Below are 19,586 nucleotides of genomic sequence, written 5' to 3'. Positions count from 1 at the left end.
TATTATTAGTGGTGCTTGCCGGAGGCAAAGCATCACTATTATTATCTCACATACTTATTATTCTTCTCTTCTAGATCCGTACAAATTTCGGCGCGTAACTAGTCCCGCAGTTTAGTCACAGACCAACGAAACAGGGCGTCAAATCGTGCGGCCTAATCGGGAATGGTGTGCTATGACTTTTATAAGCGATCGGGCGTACGATGTTCGTACACCGGGCGAAAATCGGGCGATCAAACCCATAGACTTAACATTGGGGTCAAACTTTGACGGATCGTAGCTCAGAGACAGAATTTCGCAGAAACACGCGAATCACCACATTTGGAGAGGCTATCAGGCTGTGCAAGAACATACCCCGCATTGGGGTATAAGTTGTACCCCTGGGGCGCAAGAGCCCCCCAAAATTGCCCCTAATACAAAGTATAGGGAGGGCTACAATGGGAATTACATAGGGATTTTGTATTGAACATAACTCTGCATCACAGTGTCATAGAGACAAGGGGGTGGGCTCATTTCAATCAGGCAACCAATCAGACTCTCATGATCATTATAAAGCTATCAAGCCACGCCCTAGCAACCATATAGAGCACCATAGCAACAAGCTCCATTGACTTCCATTGAAAAATATAAAATGAATATCTTTGGATAGAAGTGTCATAGAAACATGAGGGTGGGCTCGTTTGATTCGGGGCAGCAAATGGCCAATCACGAATCACCTTCAACACTTCATAGCCACGCCCTAGCAACCATTTGGAGCTCCCTAGCGACCAAAAGCATAGAGAGATATCTTCAAATCTGAATATCATAGAGGCATGGGGGTTGGTTTATATTGGCAAGCAGACTTTGGAGCACATCATTGGAAGCTGCCAGGCCACTCCCTAGCAACCAAACACAGTACCCTAGCAACCGTTTTGCAAGATCTATATCTCAGCATCAGTACATCGTAGAGGCATGGGGGTTGGTTTATATTGGCGAGCAGACTTTGGAGTATCGTCATTGGCAGCTGCCAGGCCACTCATAGCAACCAAACAGAGTACCCTAGCAACCGTTTTGCACGACCTACATCTCTGCATCAGAACATCGTACAGACATGGCGGTTGGATTTTTGACTCATGCTAGCACACTGGACTTCCAACATGCTAGTCATGCTAGCAGTGATTAGCTACATGCTAATAGTGATTAGCTGAGTGCTCAAATGGGCTAAGAACTCTATAATAACTACATAGTGACCATCTGTGACAACTACCAACCACCTAGTAACATCATAGCAACCACCCAGGATACCATAGCAACTGCCTAGCAACCAGCCAAAACACCCTAGCAAACCGCCTAGCAACACCTTAGCAACCACCCCAAGTACCGTAGCAACTACCTAGCAACCACCCAGGTTACATAGCAACCACCCTAGCAACCACCCCGGGTACCCTAGCAACCGCATAGCAACACCCTAGCAACCGCCCCGATTACCCTAGCAACCACCCTGGGTACCTTAGCAACGGCCCTAGCAACCATCATGGGGACCTAGCAACCGCCCTAGCAACCACCCCGGGTACCCTAGCAACCACATAGCAACACCCTAGCAACCACCCTGATTACCCTAGCAACCACCCTGGGTTCCCTAGCAACCGCCCTAGCAACCATCATGGGACCCTAGCAACCACCCGGGGGACCCTAGTAACCACACTGGGTACCCCAGCAACCACCCTAGCAACCTCATTGCTACAACCTAGCAACAGAGGGGCGAGTTTTGCCACTGCAAGCACCACTCACATTTTCTTCAGGAATGTACATTCTAGTTATTATTCTTCTTCTTCTTCCGCCGAAAGTTTGGCGCGTAACTCGTCCCGCACCGTTGGTCACAGACCCACAAAAGAGGCGTCAAATCGTGCGGCCTATTGAGGAGACGCGTGCTATGACTTTTATAAGCGATCGGGCGTACGATGATCGTACATCGTACGAAAAAATGGCCGATCAAACCCATAGACTTAACATTGCGGTCAACTTTGACGGATCGTAGCGCAGAGAGGGAATTTCGTAGAAACACGTAAATCACCACATTTGGAGAGGCTATCAGGCTGTGCGAGAACATACCTCGAAGTGGGGTAAAAGTTGTACCCCTGGGGCGCTAGAGACCCCCAAAGTTGCCCCATTGACATAGTATGGTGAGGGATCGCCCATGAAACACTGTGTTTTTCCTACTATGGGAAATCACATAGGTATTTTGCATTGAACATAACTCCGTATCACAATGTCATAGAGACAAGGGGGAGGGCTCATTTGAATCAGGCAACCAATCAGACTCTCATGATCATTATGAAGCTATCAAGCCACGCCTTAGCAACCATATAGAGCACCATAGCAACAAGCTCCATAGACTTCCATTGAAAAAGATCAAATGAATAACTTTGGATAGAAGTGTCATAGAAACATGAGGGTGGGCTCGTTTGACTCGGGGCAGCAAATGGCCAATCACGAATCACCTTCAACACTTCATAGCCACGCCCTAGCAACCATTAAGAGCTACCTAGCAACCTAAATCCAAAGATAGATATCTTAACATCTGAAAGACATAGAAGCATGGGGGTTGGTTTATATTAGCAAGCAACCATTGGAGTATCACCATTGGCAGCTGCCAGGCCACTCCCTAGCAACCAAACACAGTACCCTAGCAACCGTTTTGCAAGATCTATATCTCTGCATCAGAACATCGTAGAGGCATGGGGGTTGGTTTATATTGGCGAGCAGCCTCGGAGTATCACCATTGGCAGCTGCCAAGCCACTCCATAGCAACCAAATGGAGTACCCTAGCAACCGTTTTGCACGACCTATATCTCTGCATCAGAACATCGTACAGACATGGCGGTTTGATTTTTTGACTCATGCTAGCACACTGGACTTCCAACATGCTAGTCATGCTAGCAGTGATTAGCTACATGCTAATAGTGATTAGCTAAGTGCTCAAATGGGCTAAGAACTCTATAATAACTACATAGTGACCATCTGTGACAACTACCAACCACCTAGTAACATCATAGCAACCACCCAGGAGACCATAGCAACTGCCTAGCAACCAGCCAAAACACCCTAGCAACCGCCTAGCAACACCTTAGCAACCACCCCAAGTACCGTAGCAACTGCCTAGCAACCACCCAGGTTACCATAGCAACCGCCCTAGCAACCGCCCCGGGTACCCTAGCAACCACATAGCAACACCCTAGCAACCGCCCAGATTACCCTAGCAACCACCCTGGGTACCTTAGCAACGGCCCTAGCAACCATCATGGGGACCCTAGCAACCGCACTAGCAACCACCCCGGGTACCCTAGCAACCACATAGCAACACCCTAGCAACCACCCCGATTACCCTAGCAACCACCCTGAGTACCCTAGCAACGGCCCTAGCAACCATCATGGGGACCCTAGCAACCACCCTAGCAACCACCCCGGGTACCCTAGCAACCACATAGCAACACCCTAGCAACCACCCCGATTAACCTAGCAACCACCCTGGGTACCCTAGCAACGGCCCTAGCAACCATCATGGGGACCCTAGCAACCGCCCTAGCAACCACCCCGGGTACCCTAGCAACCACATAGCAACACCCTAGCAACCACCCTGATTACCCTAGCAACCACCCTGGGTACCCTAGCAACGGCCCTAGCAACCATCTTTGGGACCTTAGCAACCGCCCTAGCAACCACACCGGGTACCCTAGCAACCACATAGCAACACCCTAGCAACCACCCCGATTACCCTAGCAACCACCCTGGGTTCCCTAGCAACCGCCCTAGCAACCATCATGGGGACCCTAGCAACCACCCGGGGGACCCTAGCAACCACCCTAGCAACCTCATTGCTACAACCTAGCAACCGAGGGGCGAGTTTTGCCACTGCAAGCACCACTCACATTTTCTTCAGGAAATGTACATTCTAGTTAGTGGTGCTTGCCGGAGGCAAAGCATCACTATTATTATCTCACATACTTATTATTCTTCTTCTTCTAGATCCGTACAAATTTCGGCGCGTAACTAGTCCCGCAGTTTTAGTCACAGACCAACGAAACAGGCGTCAAATCGTGCGGCCTAATCGGGAATGGTGTGCTATGACTTTTATAAGCGATCGGGCGTACGATGTTCGTACACCGGGCGAAAAATCGGGCGATCAAACCCATAGACTTAACATTGGGGTCAACTTTGACGGATCATAGCTCAGAGACAGAATTTCGCAGAAACACGCGAATCACCACATTTGGAGAGGCTATCAGGCTGTGCAAGAACATACCCCGCATTGGGGTATAAGTTGTACCCCTGGGGCGCAAGAGCCCCCCTAAATTGCCCCTAATACAAAGTATAGGGAGGGCTACAATGGGAAATTACATAGGGATTTTGTATTGAATATAACTCTGCATCACAGTGTCATAGAGACAAGGGGGTGGGCTCATTTCAATCAGGCAACCAATCAGACTCTCATGATCATTATAAAGCTATCAAGCCACGCCCTAGCAACCATATAGAGCACCATAGCAACAAGCTCCATTGACTTCCATTGAAAAATATAAAATGAATATCTTTGGATAGAAGTGTCATAGAAACATGAGGGTGGGCTCGTTTGATTCGGGGCAGCAAATGGCCAATCACGAATCACCTTCAACACTTCATAGCCACGCCCTAGCAACCATTTGGAGCTCCCTAGCGACCAAAAGCATAAAGAGATATCTTCAAATCTGAATATCATAGAGGCATGGGGGTTGGTTTATATTGGCAAGCAAACTTTGGAGCACATCATTGGCAGCTGCCAGGCCACTCCCTAGCAACCAAACACAGTACCCTAGCAACCGTTTTGCAAGATCTATATCTCAGTATCAGTACATCGTAGAGGCATGGGGGTTGGTTTATATTGGCGAGCAGCCTTTGGAGTATCATCATTGGCAGCTGCCAGGCCACTCCCTAGCAACCAAATGGAGTACCCTAGCAACCGATTTGCACGACCTATATCTCTGCATCAGAACATCGTACAGAAATGGCGGTTGGATTTTTTTACTCATGCTAGCACACTGGACTTCCAACATGCTAGTCATGCTAGCAGTGATTAGCTACATGCTAATAGTGATTAGCTAAGTGCTCAAATGTGCTAAAAAACTCTATAATAACTACATTGTGACCATCTGTGACAACTACCAACCACCAAGTAACATCATAACAACCACCCTGGTTACCATAGCAATTGCCTAGCAACCACCCCGGGTACCCTAACAACCACATAGCAAGACCCTAGCAACCGCCCCAATTACCCTAGCAACCACCCTGAGTACCCTAGCAACGGTCCTAGCAACCATCATGGGGACCCTAGCAACCACCCTAGCAACCACCCCGGGTACCCTAGCAACCACATAGCAACACCCTAGCAACCACCCCGATTACCCTAGCAACCACCCTGGGTACCCTAGCAACGGCCCTAGCAACCATCATGGGGACCCTAGCAACCGCCCTAGCAACCACCGTGGGTACCCTAGCAACCACATAGCAACACCCTAGCAACCACCCCAATTACCCTAGCAACCACCCTGTGTACCTTAGCAACGGCCCTAGCAACCATTACGGGGACCCTAGCAACCACCCAGATTACCCTAGCAACCACCCTTGGTACCTTAGCAACCATCATGTGGACCCTAGCAACCACCCTAGTAACCACCATAGCAACCTCATTGCAACACCCTAGCAACAGAGGGGCGAGTTTTGCCACTGCAAGCACCACTCACATTTTCTTCAGGAAATGTACATTCTAGTTATTATTATTATTACCTTTAAGAACTTGCAGATCTGTTTTCAGTAAATATTTCTGTCTCTGGGGACAAATGAATGGCAAAAGAGGAACTAAATATTTCTTAGTTCAGTATTAATAAGCTTATTTAAAAAGAACCATGGATTTTTACAGCAACAAAGATGTTCACAGACGTGAGATCTCGCATTGGCAAGTCTTGCTCCTCCGACTTACTGACTTAAAAGGAAACAGATGTGCGCCTGTGTTAGATTTGCATTTTGCAAGTCTGTAGGCATCAACGCAAAAGGTTCAGCAAATATTCCAGAGGACATTTCTCATTCCAAATCTGGATGTGATTAGGCTCTGATTAAACTGGGTTTGATTAGTTTATACACTCAGGTAGATGAGGGATTGCATTGGAGTTCTTTGTTTACCCTAATTAGCCATTGAAGCTGCAGTCACATCAGCCTTTCACTGTGGTACATGCTGCTCCTATGACAACTACCTCACTGTCATGGTATGGTATTTAAGAATTCCCCTTCATTGAGACAAAATCTCGTCGCATTTCACAGTAAGAATACATTACAAACAGATGGAGGAGGTCATGGGATTTTTTCTTTTATTTCATTCAAATCCTCTACCAGAACACACGAACTTGTGTTTGTAAAAGTGTAACCTGCTGTCCTACCGCTCTTACTCTGTCCCTGTGTGTGTTTATGTGTGAAGGTGTCACAAGCATGCATCTGACTTGCTCTGGGAAAAAAAAAATAGGTCATCCTTAAAACAAAAAGGGTGCAGTCAACATAGCAACCGTCTGCTGTTTTTTTATTGGCTGACTTGTTTCCATAGTAACAGGTTAACCTTGAGGCTGCAGTCGCAGACCAGTTTGTTGTCTAGGCGAATCCAGAATGTATGGAGAGCTCTGCTAAGTCAAGATGTCACCCATGTTTCAGAGCTCCAGCAACATTGGAGAAAGTGTCTGCATGTTGTAGCAACCTAGAGAGAGTGCAACCCAGTCTCACTAGTCTGCAATGTCAGCCTTGTACAGTCCGTGAAAAAAAGTATTCACACTATGAAATTGTTGTTATTTTTGTGTTTTAATTTATAGTTGAATCACTGATGTTATGTGGACTAATTTATCGACGCATCGATTCACTACAGGAAGCCTTTATTCACCCCTCAAAGCCGTATGAGGCACATTCTATTATAGATGGATGCACTTTATTTGGCTTCTTTTAAACCATTGACAAAAATCACCCATTCACTGCCATTATAAAGCTTGGAAGGGAAACAACAGTTTTCAATTGGATTTGTCTTAAATAATGAAGTCATATACACCTAGGATGGCTTGAGGGTGAATAAAAAAATGAGCTAATTTTCATTTTTGGGTGAACTAACCCTTTAGGGACAAAAACCTGACTTGTTTTTAATAATTTAATATCACGTCGACAAATTATTTCCCGATAAAAACATATCATATTTGTAAGAAAATGATCGTACATGTGTCAAACATACAGAATACAGCTATCTACCAACATTTGGACACAAACAGCAAATTACCACAACAGATAAATAACTAGGCATACCTTAGTGGGAAGGTCCAAACTCCATCTCCGCACAGAGGTCAAAATTATCATACATATTCAATAATTACCATTGACACTGATGGAAGCGAGTGTTAGAAAAGAAGCTTGTTTCTATAGGTAATAAAATGTAATAATGGAAAACATGTTAATTGATTGTCTTTTTTATCCTATTGGTTGAAATTGTTTCTTACCCTGCATAGACAGCAACGCAGCTGAAGTCCCAGAAGGACATTGATAAATTATTCCACGTAACATCAGTCCTTCAACCATGAATTAAAACACGAAAATAAAAACCAATTTCTTCTCTTACATGTCAGTCTCAGTCACACATTCAGGAGAGTACCACGACGCACCACAAAACAAAATAACTGAAATAGTGTAGCGGAGTGATACTGAACTGTTATGCAGTCAACAGACCTGGAACTACTTCATATAGTTGCCTAATTTGGTAAAACAATTTGATCTTTAAAAGGACTTGTTTATGCCAAGTTTCCTCCATTTTTTGAAACAGATGTCACATCTATCTTTTCTAACCTTCTATGGCTTTTTCCGTGTAACACTTCTACTTGGTCATTCATTATTCCATTGCAATAGAAATGTTTTCAGTACCTCTTAGTGAAGAACCCTTCACCTTCACCCAAAGGTAGCTAGTATATGTGCAATTGTTTCCTCTCAGGGTTTCTCAACAAAAACACCTTGAGTTTACTCTAGTCACTATTCTGTTGAGCTACTAAGGTCATGGCTAGGTCAAGGTCTTCTTCTAATGTTTTATTAAGATTGTAGAAACATTTTAGCTCAATTGTCTCTAAACTCCTGAGTGAACAATACATTTTCCCCAAATGCTTTTGAGTTCCATAGTTGGTTTTGAAATGTCCTTACTGAACCTGCAAGATCACGATGAGACAGGAGTGATGTACTGCCCCCTGGTGTTAGTGCTGCAGCAGTACATGTGGGGGAAAAACTCTTCCAACCTGCTCTCTTGGAGATAGCTGCCTCAAGAATGATCAAACAGAAATTTCTCATAAAATTGTAGAACCGATGTTGAATTGAGGGACATAAACATAATTTAAGCTGAATGTGTAAAACCGATAAACGGCCATATGGGTCCAGTCTTTTGTATATTTATACAAATGTAAAAACGAATATTTAGAAAATATATAAATATGTCTAATTTGAACGTTTTGAACTATTGTGACAGTGTTTAAGGAACAAACAATACTCCAGAATAAAATATCAAATGTAAATTAAATTATTAACTGCTAAAACAATTTTTAGATCTTTTTTAGATCCTATCATGAACATACGGTCATAAAATGAAGTGCGACAAATACTGCACCTCATGAGTGTGCTAGCAAATCTATTTTTGTTCCTGGCTGGTTTTATGAAATTACGGTAAGTGTTGATCCTCGCTATGCACAGCTGCCTGAATTGCTTGAACAGCGGGTCAAACCTCCGGTGAGCAGCTATGTGCCTCTTGCTGCTCTTTGTCACTCCATGATGAAATCCCATCTGTCCCAAAGTAACGGTCACCAAAGTCTCCTTTAATGATAGCAAAAACACACCCACAAGATTTCAGGACATAGTGTAGGGTTTGTTTCTTTCTTATATTTATATACACTACCATTTAAAGATTTGGGGTCAGTAAGATGTTTTGGTATTTGACAATAAATTCCTATTAGTTAACATTAGTTTATGCATTTGCTAACATTAACCAACAATGAGCAATATATTTGATTACAATATTTTTATTAATCTTGGTTAACATTAGTTAACAAAATACAACTTTTAATTGTTAGTTTATATTAGCTCATGAAATATATTAGTCCATTAAATATGAAAAGATATAACTTTTAATAATGTATTACTAAATATTGAAATTAAAGGGATAGTTCACTCAAAATTGAAAATGCTGTCATTAATAACTCACCCTCATGTCGTTCCATGTTCCTCATGTTCCTGTAAGACATTCGTTCATCTTCGGAACACAAATTAAGATATTTCTGATGAAATCCGAGAGCTTTCTGACCCTCCGTAGACCGCAAGGGACCTACCACGATTAAGGTTCAGAAATGTGCCAAGAACATCAACAAAATAGTCCATGTGAAATTTCATGGTTCAACAATTTTATGAAGCTACGAAAATACTTTGTGTGCAAAAACTAAAATAACTTTATTTAAAAAAAGTCTTCTCCTTCGTGTCTCCACAGCACCATTTTGGAGAATACCACGAAGTATGTACGTATTTGCGTTGCTGTCTACGGAGGGTCAGAAAGCTGACTGATTTCATCAAAAATATCTTAATTTGTGTTACGAAGATTAATGAAGGTCTTACGGATTTGGAATGATATGAGTGTGAATAATTAATGACAATTTTTTTTTTTTTTTTGAACAAAAATAGTGTGGAACATTATTACAATTTGAAATGGTTTCAATTTAATATTTTAAAATGTAAGTTATCTCAGTTATAATAAAGCTGAATTTTCTTCAATGTAATGTGATCCTTAAAAAATGAATCTAATCTGCTGCTCAATAAACATTTCTTCTTATTACCATTTGAAAAACAGTTCAAAAGGACAGGATTTATTTGAAAATGAACAATCAATTGTTAATGTATTTATTTCCATTTTTACATCCTTGCTGAATAAAAGTATTTAATTTTTATTTAAAAAATAAAAAAAACTTACTGGCCACAAATTTTCGAATATATATCAGGTAAACTCACCTATGCCTGGAATGACATGAAGGAGGTCATCTAGACTCTTGTCCACAGCAGTGGTGATGATTTTGACACGAGGGAAGGCGTAAGCCACTGAGTGAACACCCAGCTCCGCCATCAGCAGAGACACCAACAAAACCTTGTCTTCCTGGACATCATGGTCCTGTATATACACACACACACTCACATTCAACATTTTCACAAGGAACTGCGGCACCTTTTTACTTTATTGCTAGAGAAGACAGTCAAATACACTTTGTTCAAAACTGTGTGGACTGTACAGCCAATCAGGGTTTGTACTGTTCATCAGTACATTGTGTAATGAATGAGGTCGATGGCCACATACCAGCAACACCCTCACTGCCATCATGGCCGCCGCTCCTGTGGAAACGGTGCTGTCCATCAGTATCACATGGTCCTCACTGATGTCTCTGGGCAGTCGCAGGTAGTGCAGCTAAATGGAGGGGGTGGGGGTCTTAGTTACCACGGAAACTAAGTGAGAAAGCGGTAACCACAGCCACCAAAAAGAACGAAACTGAGGAGTCAGGAGATCTCCGTTACCACGGAGACAGGGACCATCAGGCAAAACGGACATATATACGGTTTTTGAAGAGCTGAGAAATTAACAGATACATATATATTTTTTTATCTAGAAAGTTGTTAGAATAAGACAAACTGGGATTTATTAGTAAGATCGTTCTTGCAGTAGCTAAGACAAGCAAGAAGGCTTCATTGCATCTTCAATCTGTTACTGATATTGTGTGTATTGATTAGAGGCCTGTGTTACCTCTGGTTCTCCTGAATCTAGATTAGTCTGGATCAGAATCTTGCCGATACGGACGTCTTTGCACACGGCTCTCAGAGCAGGTTCCATGGTCTCCCCGGCCCGGAGAACAGACACACCTGTGATCTAGGTGACAGAAGGACAGGCGCTGCTTCTAAACCAATATGATTTCAATCAAATATTTGTGGAAATTAATGTTTAAATACTGAAAATGAACGGACACACAAATGTACCCCTTTCCCACTAAATCTGCGACCCTCATACTCTTGGCCTTGTGGTGTCTGGATGAAACAGGCCTGTGAAAGGATGGATATTTATGTACAGTAGAGCTGAGAAGACAACATTTCACTCTGTATTCCTTAAAAGGGATGACAAAAGGTCATCAAAATATTTATATCAAGGCAGTCATATTTACATTAATACTTCACCATGAACTATTTATTTGTAATAATTATTTTAAAAAGTACTTTCAAAGTAACAGGCAAATTTAGTATGACTAATTATAACTAATGAAAGATAAGGCGATTAAATGTGCCAGCTGACTTGTATGCTGATTAATTAGCTGACATTTACTGTAATTAATTCAATAAAATGTTGTAATCATATACATGTAAGTGTTATTCATTGCAATTAGTTTGATTAATGAAAAATGTGTAGTTGCATACTGTGGTGTGTGTAATTGTTGCTAATCGTTTGATTAATCAACAGGCATAATTCAATTCACATTTTTATTGATATGTGATTATTAGAAATTAATTGTATTAATTAATTGTCATTTAATGTAATGAATTCAAACTATATTTTATTAATACATGTGTGACTAATTGCTACTCATTTGATTAATTAACTGGCATACATACTAAACCCAAATTATTTTATTAGCAATTAATTTGATTAGTAACCGACAGCTCACGTAATTCATTCCATTAAAATTTTATTCAAGCCTTAGTTATAATTTAAATATCAAATTCAGGTTTAATCGCACAATAATTTCAAACTTTGGCAAACATACACACACATACACACACACAAAAAAAAAAACACCCACACACCTTGGAGGGCAAGAAAGACAGCGCATATTCAATAAGCAACCGCATCAGTCTCTTTGAGTAGAAGATGAACTCATCACGGCTGGTGTCTTTGTTCCTAAAAACAAACAGAAAAATTGAGGAGGAGTACATAAAAGACGCAGAGAATAGGGTAAAGCAGGCCAGTGAGTCATTAGCCTGATTCACACATGTGAGGAATTCTGAACAGCAGCCGGAACAGATGAATGGATTCCAAAACACACTTCAACAATGAGCATTAACATTTAAAAGTAGGACTCTTGATGTGTTTCAGAGAACTGATTCATATGATGCTCACCTGATGATGGTGTGCAGACCGCGAACCTGTGGTGTGCTTTCCAATACACTGAGAGTCTGAGGAAGCGGCTGGGACTGATGGGCCGTGGCCAGGAGTGCCCTGTGTGTGTGTGTGTGTGTGTGTATGTGTGCATATGGAAGAGCAGAGACATAAAGCAAATCTGCACCATCAAAGAGAAAAAAATGATTCAAATACAAATGAAAGCCACTTGTACACCAGTCCATGACATTTCTAACACTAATACTAAAGAATCTATATATATATATATATATATATATATATATATATATATATATAAATATAGCTGGTTGAGGGCTAGATGTCAAGTGTTTTACTCCAGAGAATCTCTCTATATCTAACAAATTGATTTTTTTTTTACAGACCGCAAATTTATGTTTATATATGTGGGTGTGTGTGAGAAAGAGGAAAACTTCTGTACCTGACACTAATCTCACGCTGGCGAGAGAATGCATGCAATAGAACAGAGATGAAAGAGCAGTGAAAAACTATGAAAGAGAAAGAATGAGGCTGAAAGTGTGAGAGAAGTCATCCGTCTCGTCTAAGAACCACTAAGACAATCGTTTCCCTCATTTTTCCTAGATTCACCGGCAGAGGGCGCCGTTTCTGTTTGTTTTGTGTGGAAATGTGAAGAAAGCTGAAGCTGAAGAAGAAGATATAAATTGTATTTGACTGGATTACTTGTTTTGTAATATTTTACCTATTGTGTATTCTACCATTTATAAAGTGCTAAATGAGATTTGGTAGGCAATGAATGTTTAGCTCCTTTATGAAACAAACAGTTTGCGATTATACTATACAGTGATTTTTAAGTTGAAATTGTGTATAACACATAACAGTGACTGTAAAATATTTATTTTAGGTATGGGAGTGGCATATTTTGAGTTCTGAGATTTGGAAAAGAGTTACTGGGCTATTTTTGATTGGTCAATGAGCTAGTTTGTTTTTGTGACCTGGCAACCCTGACACCACATTTCACTTAGATTTTTAAGATAATATTGGGAGAAAAAAATAAAACATCTCAGGTTTACATGATGACCGAAGCTGTTACAAATAGTTTTTATTTTTATTTTATTTTTTTTACCTGTTTTGTCTAGGGCAGTCTACTAACGTGAGCACAAAAATAAGCGAATAGCTTCTCCTGGTCTGAAAGAATGGATAAGATCAGTTCACAGGACACTATCATAATGTCCTTTTTCACTCACCTCTTCTAGCTGGCTGTGAACATGCTGAACGATCAGGTCAATAGCCACCATGTTACCTCCACCTGTGTGTGAAGGAGAGAAATAAATAATGGAAACATCTGCAAACTGCAATTATGAACTGCACCAATGCATGCGTGTTGAACTCACCACGTGGCACTACGATGTCTGCAAGTCTCATGGTGGGTTCGATGTACTGCTCGAAGGCTGGTTTTACAAATTTGTTATATTGTTTAATGACCCCCTCAATGTCCCGCCCTCTCTCTGTGATGTCCCTCCTCAGCCGCCGTACCAGCCGGATATCTGAATCTGTATCTACAAAAATCTTCATGTCCATCAGCTGCAAAAAAAGAAGAAGAAATATTATGCTTTCAGTTGTAGGATATAGTGACAGAGGTATTTTTGAACTCAAATCAAGATCAAAAATTAAGTAATCAATATTAGTAATTACTTTAGTAATCAATATGCACTAAATAGAAAAACTGTCAATTTTAAATGCACTGATTTGTCAACTTCTCGGAACATATTAGCATATACATCCTATTCTATACGATATGGTTTAAAAATCACAAAAGACAAATTTGTATTTAATGCAATGTTATTAAGATGGATTTGTGATAATGGTCCTTCAACATTTCCCTTACTTCATCACCAAAATATTTTTATCGCTTTCTTTGCTTTGAATTTTTATCTGTGTATTTACTAAACATTCAGAAATCGAAACATTTTATCATACCTGCAAGAGCTCTTTGTCTGCAAAGGACAAGATGCCTTCAAAGATAATGACGCTGGCACCATAAACATTTTTCTGAAAGAGCAAAGACCATCAAACCAACTAAAATCTTTTCCAAGCCATCTTCACTATGATAAATGATGACTGTATCTGTGGTATATATTTTTATTATACTTCTGGAAAATCTGTGAAACATCTGTCTCACCCAGTCTTTCTGGCGTCCATGTGTAGTGAAGTCATAGACTGGGATTTTTACACTTTTTCCCTGTTTGAGTTTCTGCAGCGTGGTCACAAGCAGCTCAAAGTCGAAAGCTCCAGGATGGTCAAAGTTGTAGTCGTTACGGGCAGCCAGAGCTTGTTCCTCTGGAGACAGAACCTGCAGATGGGTAACATAAAGGTTGCATGTTTGATCACTGGTGGGGCGACACAGACACTGGAAAGATCACAATCCTGCCCTACCACCATATGTGCTTTAACAGCAATGCAAGGGATCACATACACCATAGCATCTGGGGCTGTTTTAATATATTAGGATTTGCAAAAACATGTTCAGAGCTACATACAATTGTGTGGTTACGTGTTGGTACAAACATCAACAGAGATGAAGATAGAAGGAGAAGGATTGCAAAGATTTTCAAAAAACTTGACTTAACAGGCTAACTTCACATGGTGGAACAATCCCTCATTCAGATCTCACACTCGATACAAACACTCACAAACATCTCACCTTATAGAATGAGTCCATAGATAGCAAAACCACCCAAGGAACATCCAAAGCTTCAATGATTTTATTGGCTACAGAAGTTTTTCCAGAGGCACTGCCACCGCACAGACCTGTATTAACATGCTTACTTCATTCAGACATTCAGGTTTAGTATTTAAACTCAAATCTACAATAAAACCTAAACTGAGCCAGTTTTGAAAGTCTTATTGGAATGGTATTTTTCTGTTCAGCATGAATTCAGTATGTCTCCAGCAACTCGTACCAATAACAAAGGCCTCTTTAAACTGTGCTCCATGTTCGTTGTACCATGGCGGTCTGCCGGCTGTGTAGATGGTACGTGTGCCGGTGCGGAGCAGTGGATGTTCGGTTTTACCCAGAGTGCTGCTTTTCCTGCGAGAGGTGCTGACCGCAGGGAGGAGTCTGTCCAGAGAGTCTTCACCACTTCCACTGGAACAAAAAAAGAGAACTGTTTTAATCCTAGTTTAGTTTTTACTAATCTTGGTTCATCTTAATTTCAATAATTGTTTAATACATAATTCAAATCAAATGTTGTACCTGTTAATATTATTTAATGCACCTGAGCTAAATGTATTACTCATTGTTAATTGATGCAGTTAGTTAACATTAACTTATGGTAACTTATTATAATATGTTACCAAGACACGTGTAGGTTGATTTTCCCAAAATGTGTGAACACTGTTCTCTGTCTGACCCACACAACATAGTAACAGCAGCTCCACCAATGAGATGCATTTGGGGTGGGGCAATCTGTATGTCCAACCAATCAAGTACCAGTGGAGTGTTTGGGAAACCTTTCTGACTACAGTTATTTTTGCTTTTCTTTTTGGTGCCACTAATGCTACGTAATAACACACTTAACTTTTTTTCATAAAGTTTCATGTAAAACAAATATATTCAGGTATGCATTTAGCAGATGTTTTTATCCAAAGCGACTTACAGTGCATTCAGGCTATACATTTTTTACCAGTATGTATTTTTCCTGGGAATTGAACCCATGTCCTTTTGCGCTGCTAACACAATGCTCTTCCACTGAGCCACAAGAACACAAATACTTACTAAAACAAACAAAAATCAGCAATAAAGCATGTACCACAGAATTAAATATGTTGCTTTTATCAAAATCCAAAGTGCAAAGTGTTCTTTTTGTTTAGTTTATTATAATTATGAATATATATTTTATAACTTGTTTGATGTTTATAGGATATAAATGCCAAAAGCAATTGTAAATGCCTTCCAAAATTAACTGGCAGTGAGCAGCAGGTGTAATTGATATGCTTAACAAAAAGTAAAACTAAAACGATTCAAAATCTTTTGGTGACACTTTACTTGAAGCCTTTATGTATAATGCATTATAAAGTGTCATTAAAGGGTATAATGGATTATAATTATTCATAATATGCGTTGTTAAATATTATATCTTGTCGAGAATAATTATAACCAAATTTAAAATGCATATAGTAACAGCAAATTTATAAGTGTTATAATGTATTAACTGTGGTTACAATTATTCATGACATTGTACAACGCATAATGAGGTGCATTACAAGGCATATTCAAATTCATTAAAACGACATTTATAATACATAAAGGCTTTAAGTAAAGTGTTACCAATCTTTGTTATTAACTGAAATAAGGCTGAAATAAAATGGAATTTAAAAAAATTTGAAATGTCGCAAATATAAAAACAAAAACCAATATAAATGACAAGCACATAAATGACAAAGCAAATTACTAAAACTTTAAAAATTAATACAAATGTAGAAACACTATAACAGTGTATACAGCAAATATTACTAAAATAGCAGTGGTGGGCGTAAGCATTTTCTTGTACATGATCAATTGACTCAACCTAAAACTGAAACGAACAAGCTTTCAAACATTAAAATCCAACTGAAATAATTTAAAAGGTTCAAAACAGCAGCCAAGAGATCTTTTCCCCTGCATCACGTCAGTGTCACACATAACCTGTTTCTCACTCTTTGTATCAACATGAGTGAGTGACTAAATCAGGCCAGCAGTCACAGCACAGTCAAAACAGCTCAACACAGAGCAAAGGAGAAAGGTGCTGCTAATACTATGATAACAGCCAAAAGACATCTGTCAAAAGGCATATGTCACTCTGTTCAGATTATACTCAAACGGGTGGATAAAACGGCATTTAATTAACCTTTTAAATACAAAAAACAGTGCATTTAATAACTTACCCCCAATCTGTACGGAGTGCCCAGCAGCCTGATATTCTGGCCCCTGTGTATCCGGGCAGCGTACTCATATCAGCTAAAATAGTCTGACGGCTGTCTTCCATATGAGCAATAAAGGTCACATTCTCGATGAAGCTCAAACGGCCAAACACAGATAAACCAGCTAATAATCACAGCTGAAGCACAAAGCCTGGGTCACAGAGAGGGCAGACATCATCGCACTCCGAACGCACTGGGAAAAACGCACGCCTCCCCAAGAAAGCACCAGATCTGTGGATAAACACTGGGATCTGCCTTTGTTTTATCAGAGTAATCCTTGAGGTTTGATCGTTACCGACCACTCTAATGTATTTGAGAAACATTTTAATAAATAGAAAAACGACTTTTCTTTGTGTCTGGGAATTCGCTCGCAGTGTGTGGGCTTGATTGAATAAGAGGATCAGATCTCCAGGTGACATGGACGGAAAGTATTAATAGAACCAAGAGACAAGGAATTAACTACTCAGAGTTCTCAGATTTCATTTAAGTGTCAGTTTTTTTATCAGATGTTTCTTTTAAAATTCCTCAGTTGAAAATACTTATAATTAAACAAAAAAATATCACCAAAACCCAATGGATATTAATAATTTTATTTGGAATCATATTTCACCACAGTATCTTTCTTCCTGAAAGACTGAGATTGCATACATATTTTACAGAGAACAAAAAATAAATAAATAATGCTTTTTGTGGCTTTTTATATGCTATAAATTTCCCAAACTTGGGATCACAAAACCCTGGGCTTCGTGAGGGAGCTACATGGGTCTTATGAGTTGATGAAAAGCTAATAATTAATTATAATTTAAAATGTATTTTAAAATAAAAACAATCAAAATAAGAGGTTTACTAAAAAAATATAAAACAATGCATTTTAATTAGATTCCATGTGAGAATGAATTAACATGTGCTGTTAAAGTATTACAATGCAAATTTGTTGTTAAATGACTTAAATAGAGAACTTAAAATCTCACAGTGTAGGCTTACTTCAAGAAAATATTTTAAATCAAAGGTTGTAGTGTGTTATACTAAATGTTGACTTCAATGTTTTCCAAGTGTTCTTAATCTAAACTGGCCTCCCCACCTATTCTAAAACTATAATAATGTAGACTATAGATTTTACAAAAAGAAAGTATGTGTTAAATTAAATATAGGTCATACCACCTGGTATTAAATAATTATTATAAAGCACAATATTTTTAAATGCACGAGTTAATTAAATCACATCTCAAAGGTCGACTCTCGGTTGGGGTTCAGTTAGGATGTGATCTCTCCACGGTGCACTAATGGGAACACATGTCGTGTCAGGAGGGAGACCTCAGTCTATAGTTCATTATAATAATAACGCGTCATTAGCGCGCAGCAGCCGCCTGCTGAAACTGGGGCAGGAGGGAAAGAAGGGGGTTAACTAACGCAATGCAGATTTATGTTCTTATTATGATTAATTATCTTTCATCATCATAACGATGAAACATTGTATCCATACTATGAATAACCGTACCATACCGTGGCAAAAAATAATTAATTGGCTCGGTGTGGGTCTACGGATAGCAAGGTCAGGGAGAAGTGCACCTGCGTAACGCATTGACACTTTCCCTATAATTTATCTCTATATGTTTGTAGAGTAAAGGGTGGATCGCAGACAGCTGTATTGTGATACCTGTTCGACCGGCTTGAGTTTTTCCTCCTGCACTCCCATCTCACAAATAACTCTCCACTGAGATCCGACTCGCCATGAAGCGGGACTCGACAGTCAGCTGTTAATACGTCGAGAAAAGCATTGTGGGAAATGTAGTTTGGGCACGCTCTGTGTTCCATTCTTATAATTCAGTGCCTTAAAGACCCTAAAACTATCGACTGTATCTTTTTACATTTTCTCTGAATAAAAAAAAATGGCTTGAATGTGTGTTTTAATTTACTCGTTGAAAATAATTAATGTTTTATATTGTTAGTCTCAAACTGTACCTGTATGTCATGACATCACTTAGTAGGCAAACCTGGAAGGCTACTTCACAACAGGTCCACTCTTGTAGATGTAAAAGTTTAGTAATTCATGTGGTCAGCATCAGCCTAGGTCACATCTCCAAAATTGTTGTAGTCCAAGTTTCACAAGTTTAGAAGTTTTGTTTTGTAAATAATATTTAAGTAGGCTAATAAACTAGCCTAATTTATGATGAAACATAATTTCATCATAAATTTTTTTTTTAGTTTCAAAGCTCAAAAGGCTTTGTAGGAATGACCTAAATAAAACTAATAATTTCACAGAAAGAAATCTCTTTAAAAATTCTCTCTAAAAAATGTGTGCAAGTTGTGCAGGCTTACTTTATTTTAAATGAAAAGTTCACAAACCAGCTTGTTATCTCTGAACTAATTCCCATATCACAAACATACTCATACACACAAAAAGAATAAAAGAAAATGAAAAAAAAAATTTTTGCTTCAT

The 19,586-nt window shown here is 39.7% G+C and overlaps 1 protein-coding gene across 1 annotated transcript; it reads right to left on the bottom strand.

The window, feature by feature from the left end:
- Positions 1 to 8,621: 8,621 nt before the first annotated feature.
- Positions 8,622 to 18,961, bottom strand: LOC113084140 (uridine-cytidine kinase-like 1). Its single transcript, XM_026254789.1, has 15 exons — positions 18,804 to 18,961; positions 15,148 to 15,332; positions 14,889 to 14,995; positions 14,367 to 14,537; positions 14,165 to 14,236; positions 13,579 to 13,768; positions 13,432 to 13,493; positions 12,648 to 12,664; positions 12,209 to 12,307; positions 11,896 to 11,989; positions 11,077 to 11,139; positions 10,847 to 10,969; positions 10,406 to 10,513; positions 10,066 to 10,222; positions 8,622 to 8,883 (listed from the first exon to the last, which is right to left on the bottom strand). The coding sequence occupies exons 1-15, from the start codon at positions 18,959 to 18,961 to the stop codon at positions 8,789 to 8,791; spliced, it is 1,701 nt and encodes a 566-aa protein (XP_026110574.1). The 3' UTR covers positions 8,622 to 8,788.
- Positions 18,962 to 19,586: the final 625 nt, after the last annotated feature.

Source organism: Carassius auratus, unplaced genomic scaffold (genome assembly GCF_003368295.1).
Source record: "Carassius auratus strain Wakin unplaced genomic scaffold, ASM336829v1 scaf_tig00039765, whole genome shotgun sequence".
Classification (NCBI taxonomy): domain Eukaryota; kingdom Metazoa; phylum Chordata; class Actinopteri; order Cypriniformes; family Cyprinidae; genus Carassius; species Carassius auratus.
The sequence above is the reverse complement of the archived record's forward strand: the minus strand, read 5'-3'. Positions and strand labels throughout refer to the sequence as shown.

What these genes read in the sequence shown, in the direction of transcription:
- LOC113084140 (XM_026254789.1), bottom strand. Translation starts at nt 18,961, where the DNA reads ATGGAACACAGAGCGTGCCCAAACTACATTTCCCACAATGCTTTTCTC. An exon ending in AGACATCGTAGTGCCACGTG is followed by an intron (nt 13,494 to 13,578) that starts GTGAGTTCAACA and finishes CTTCACACACAG; the next exon opens with GTGGAGGTAACATGGTGGCT. An exon ending in TCATGTCATTCCAGGCATAG is followed by an intron (nt 8,884 to 10,065) that starts GTGAGTTTACCT and finishes CTATCATTAAAG; the next exon opens with GAGACTTTGGTGACCGTTAC.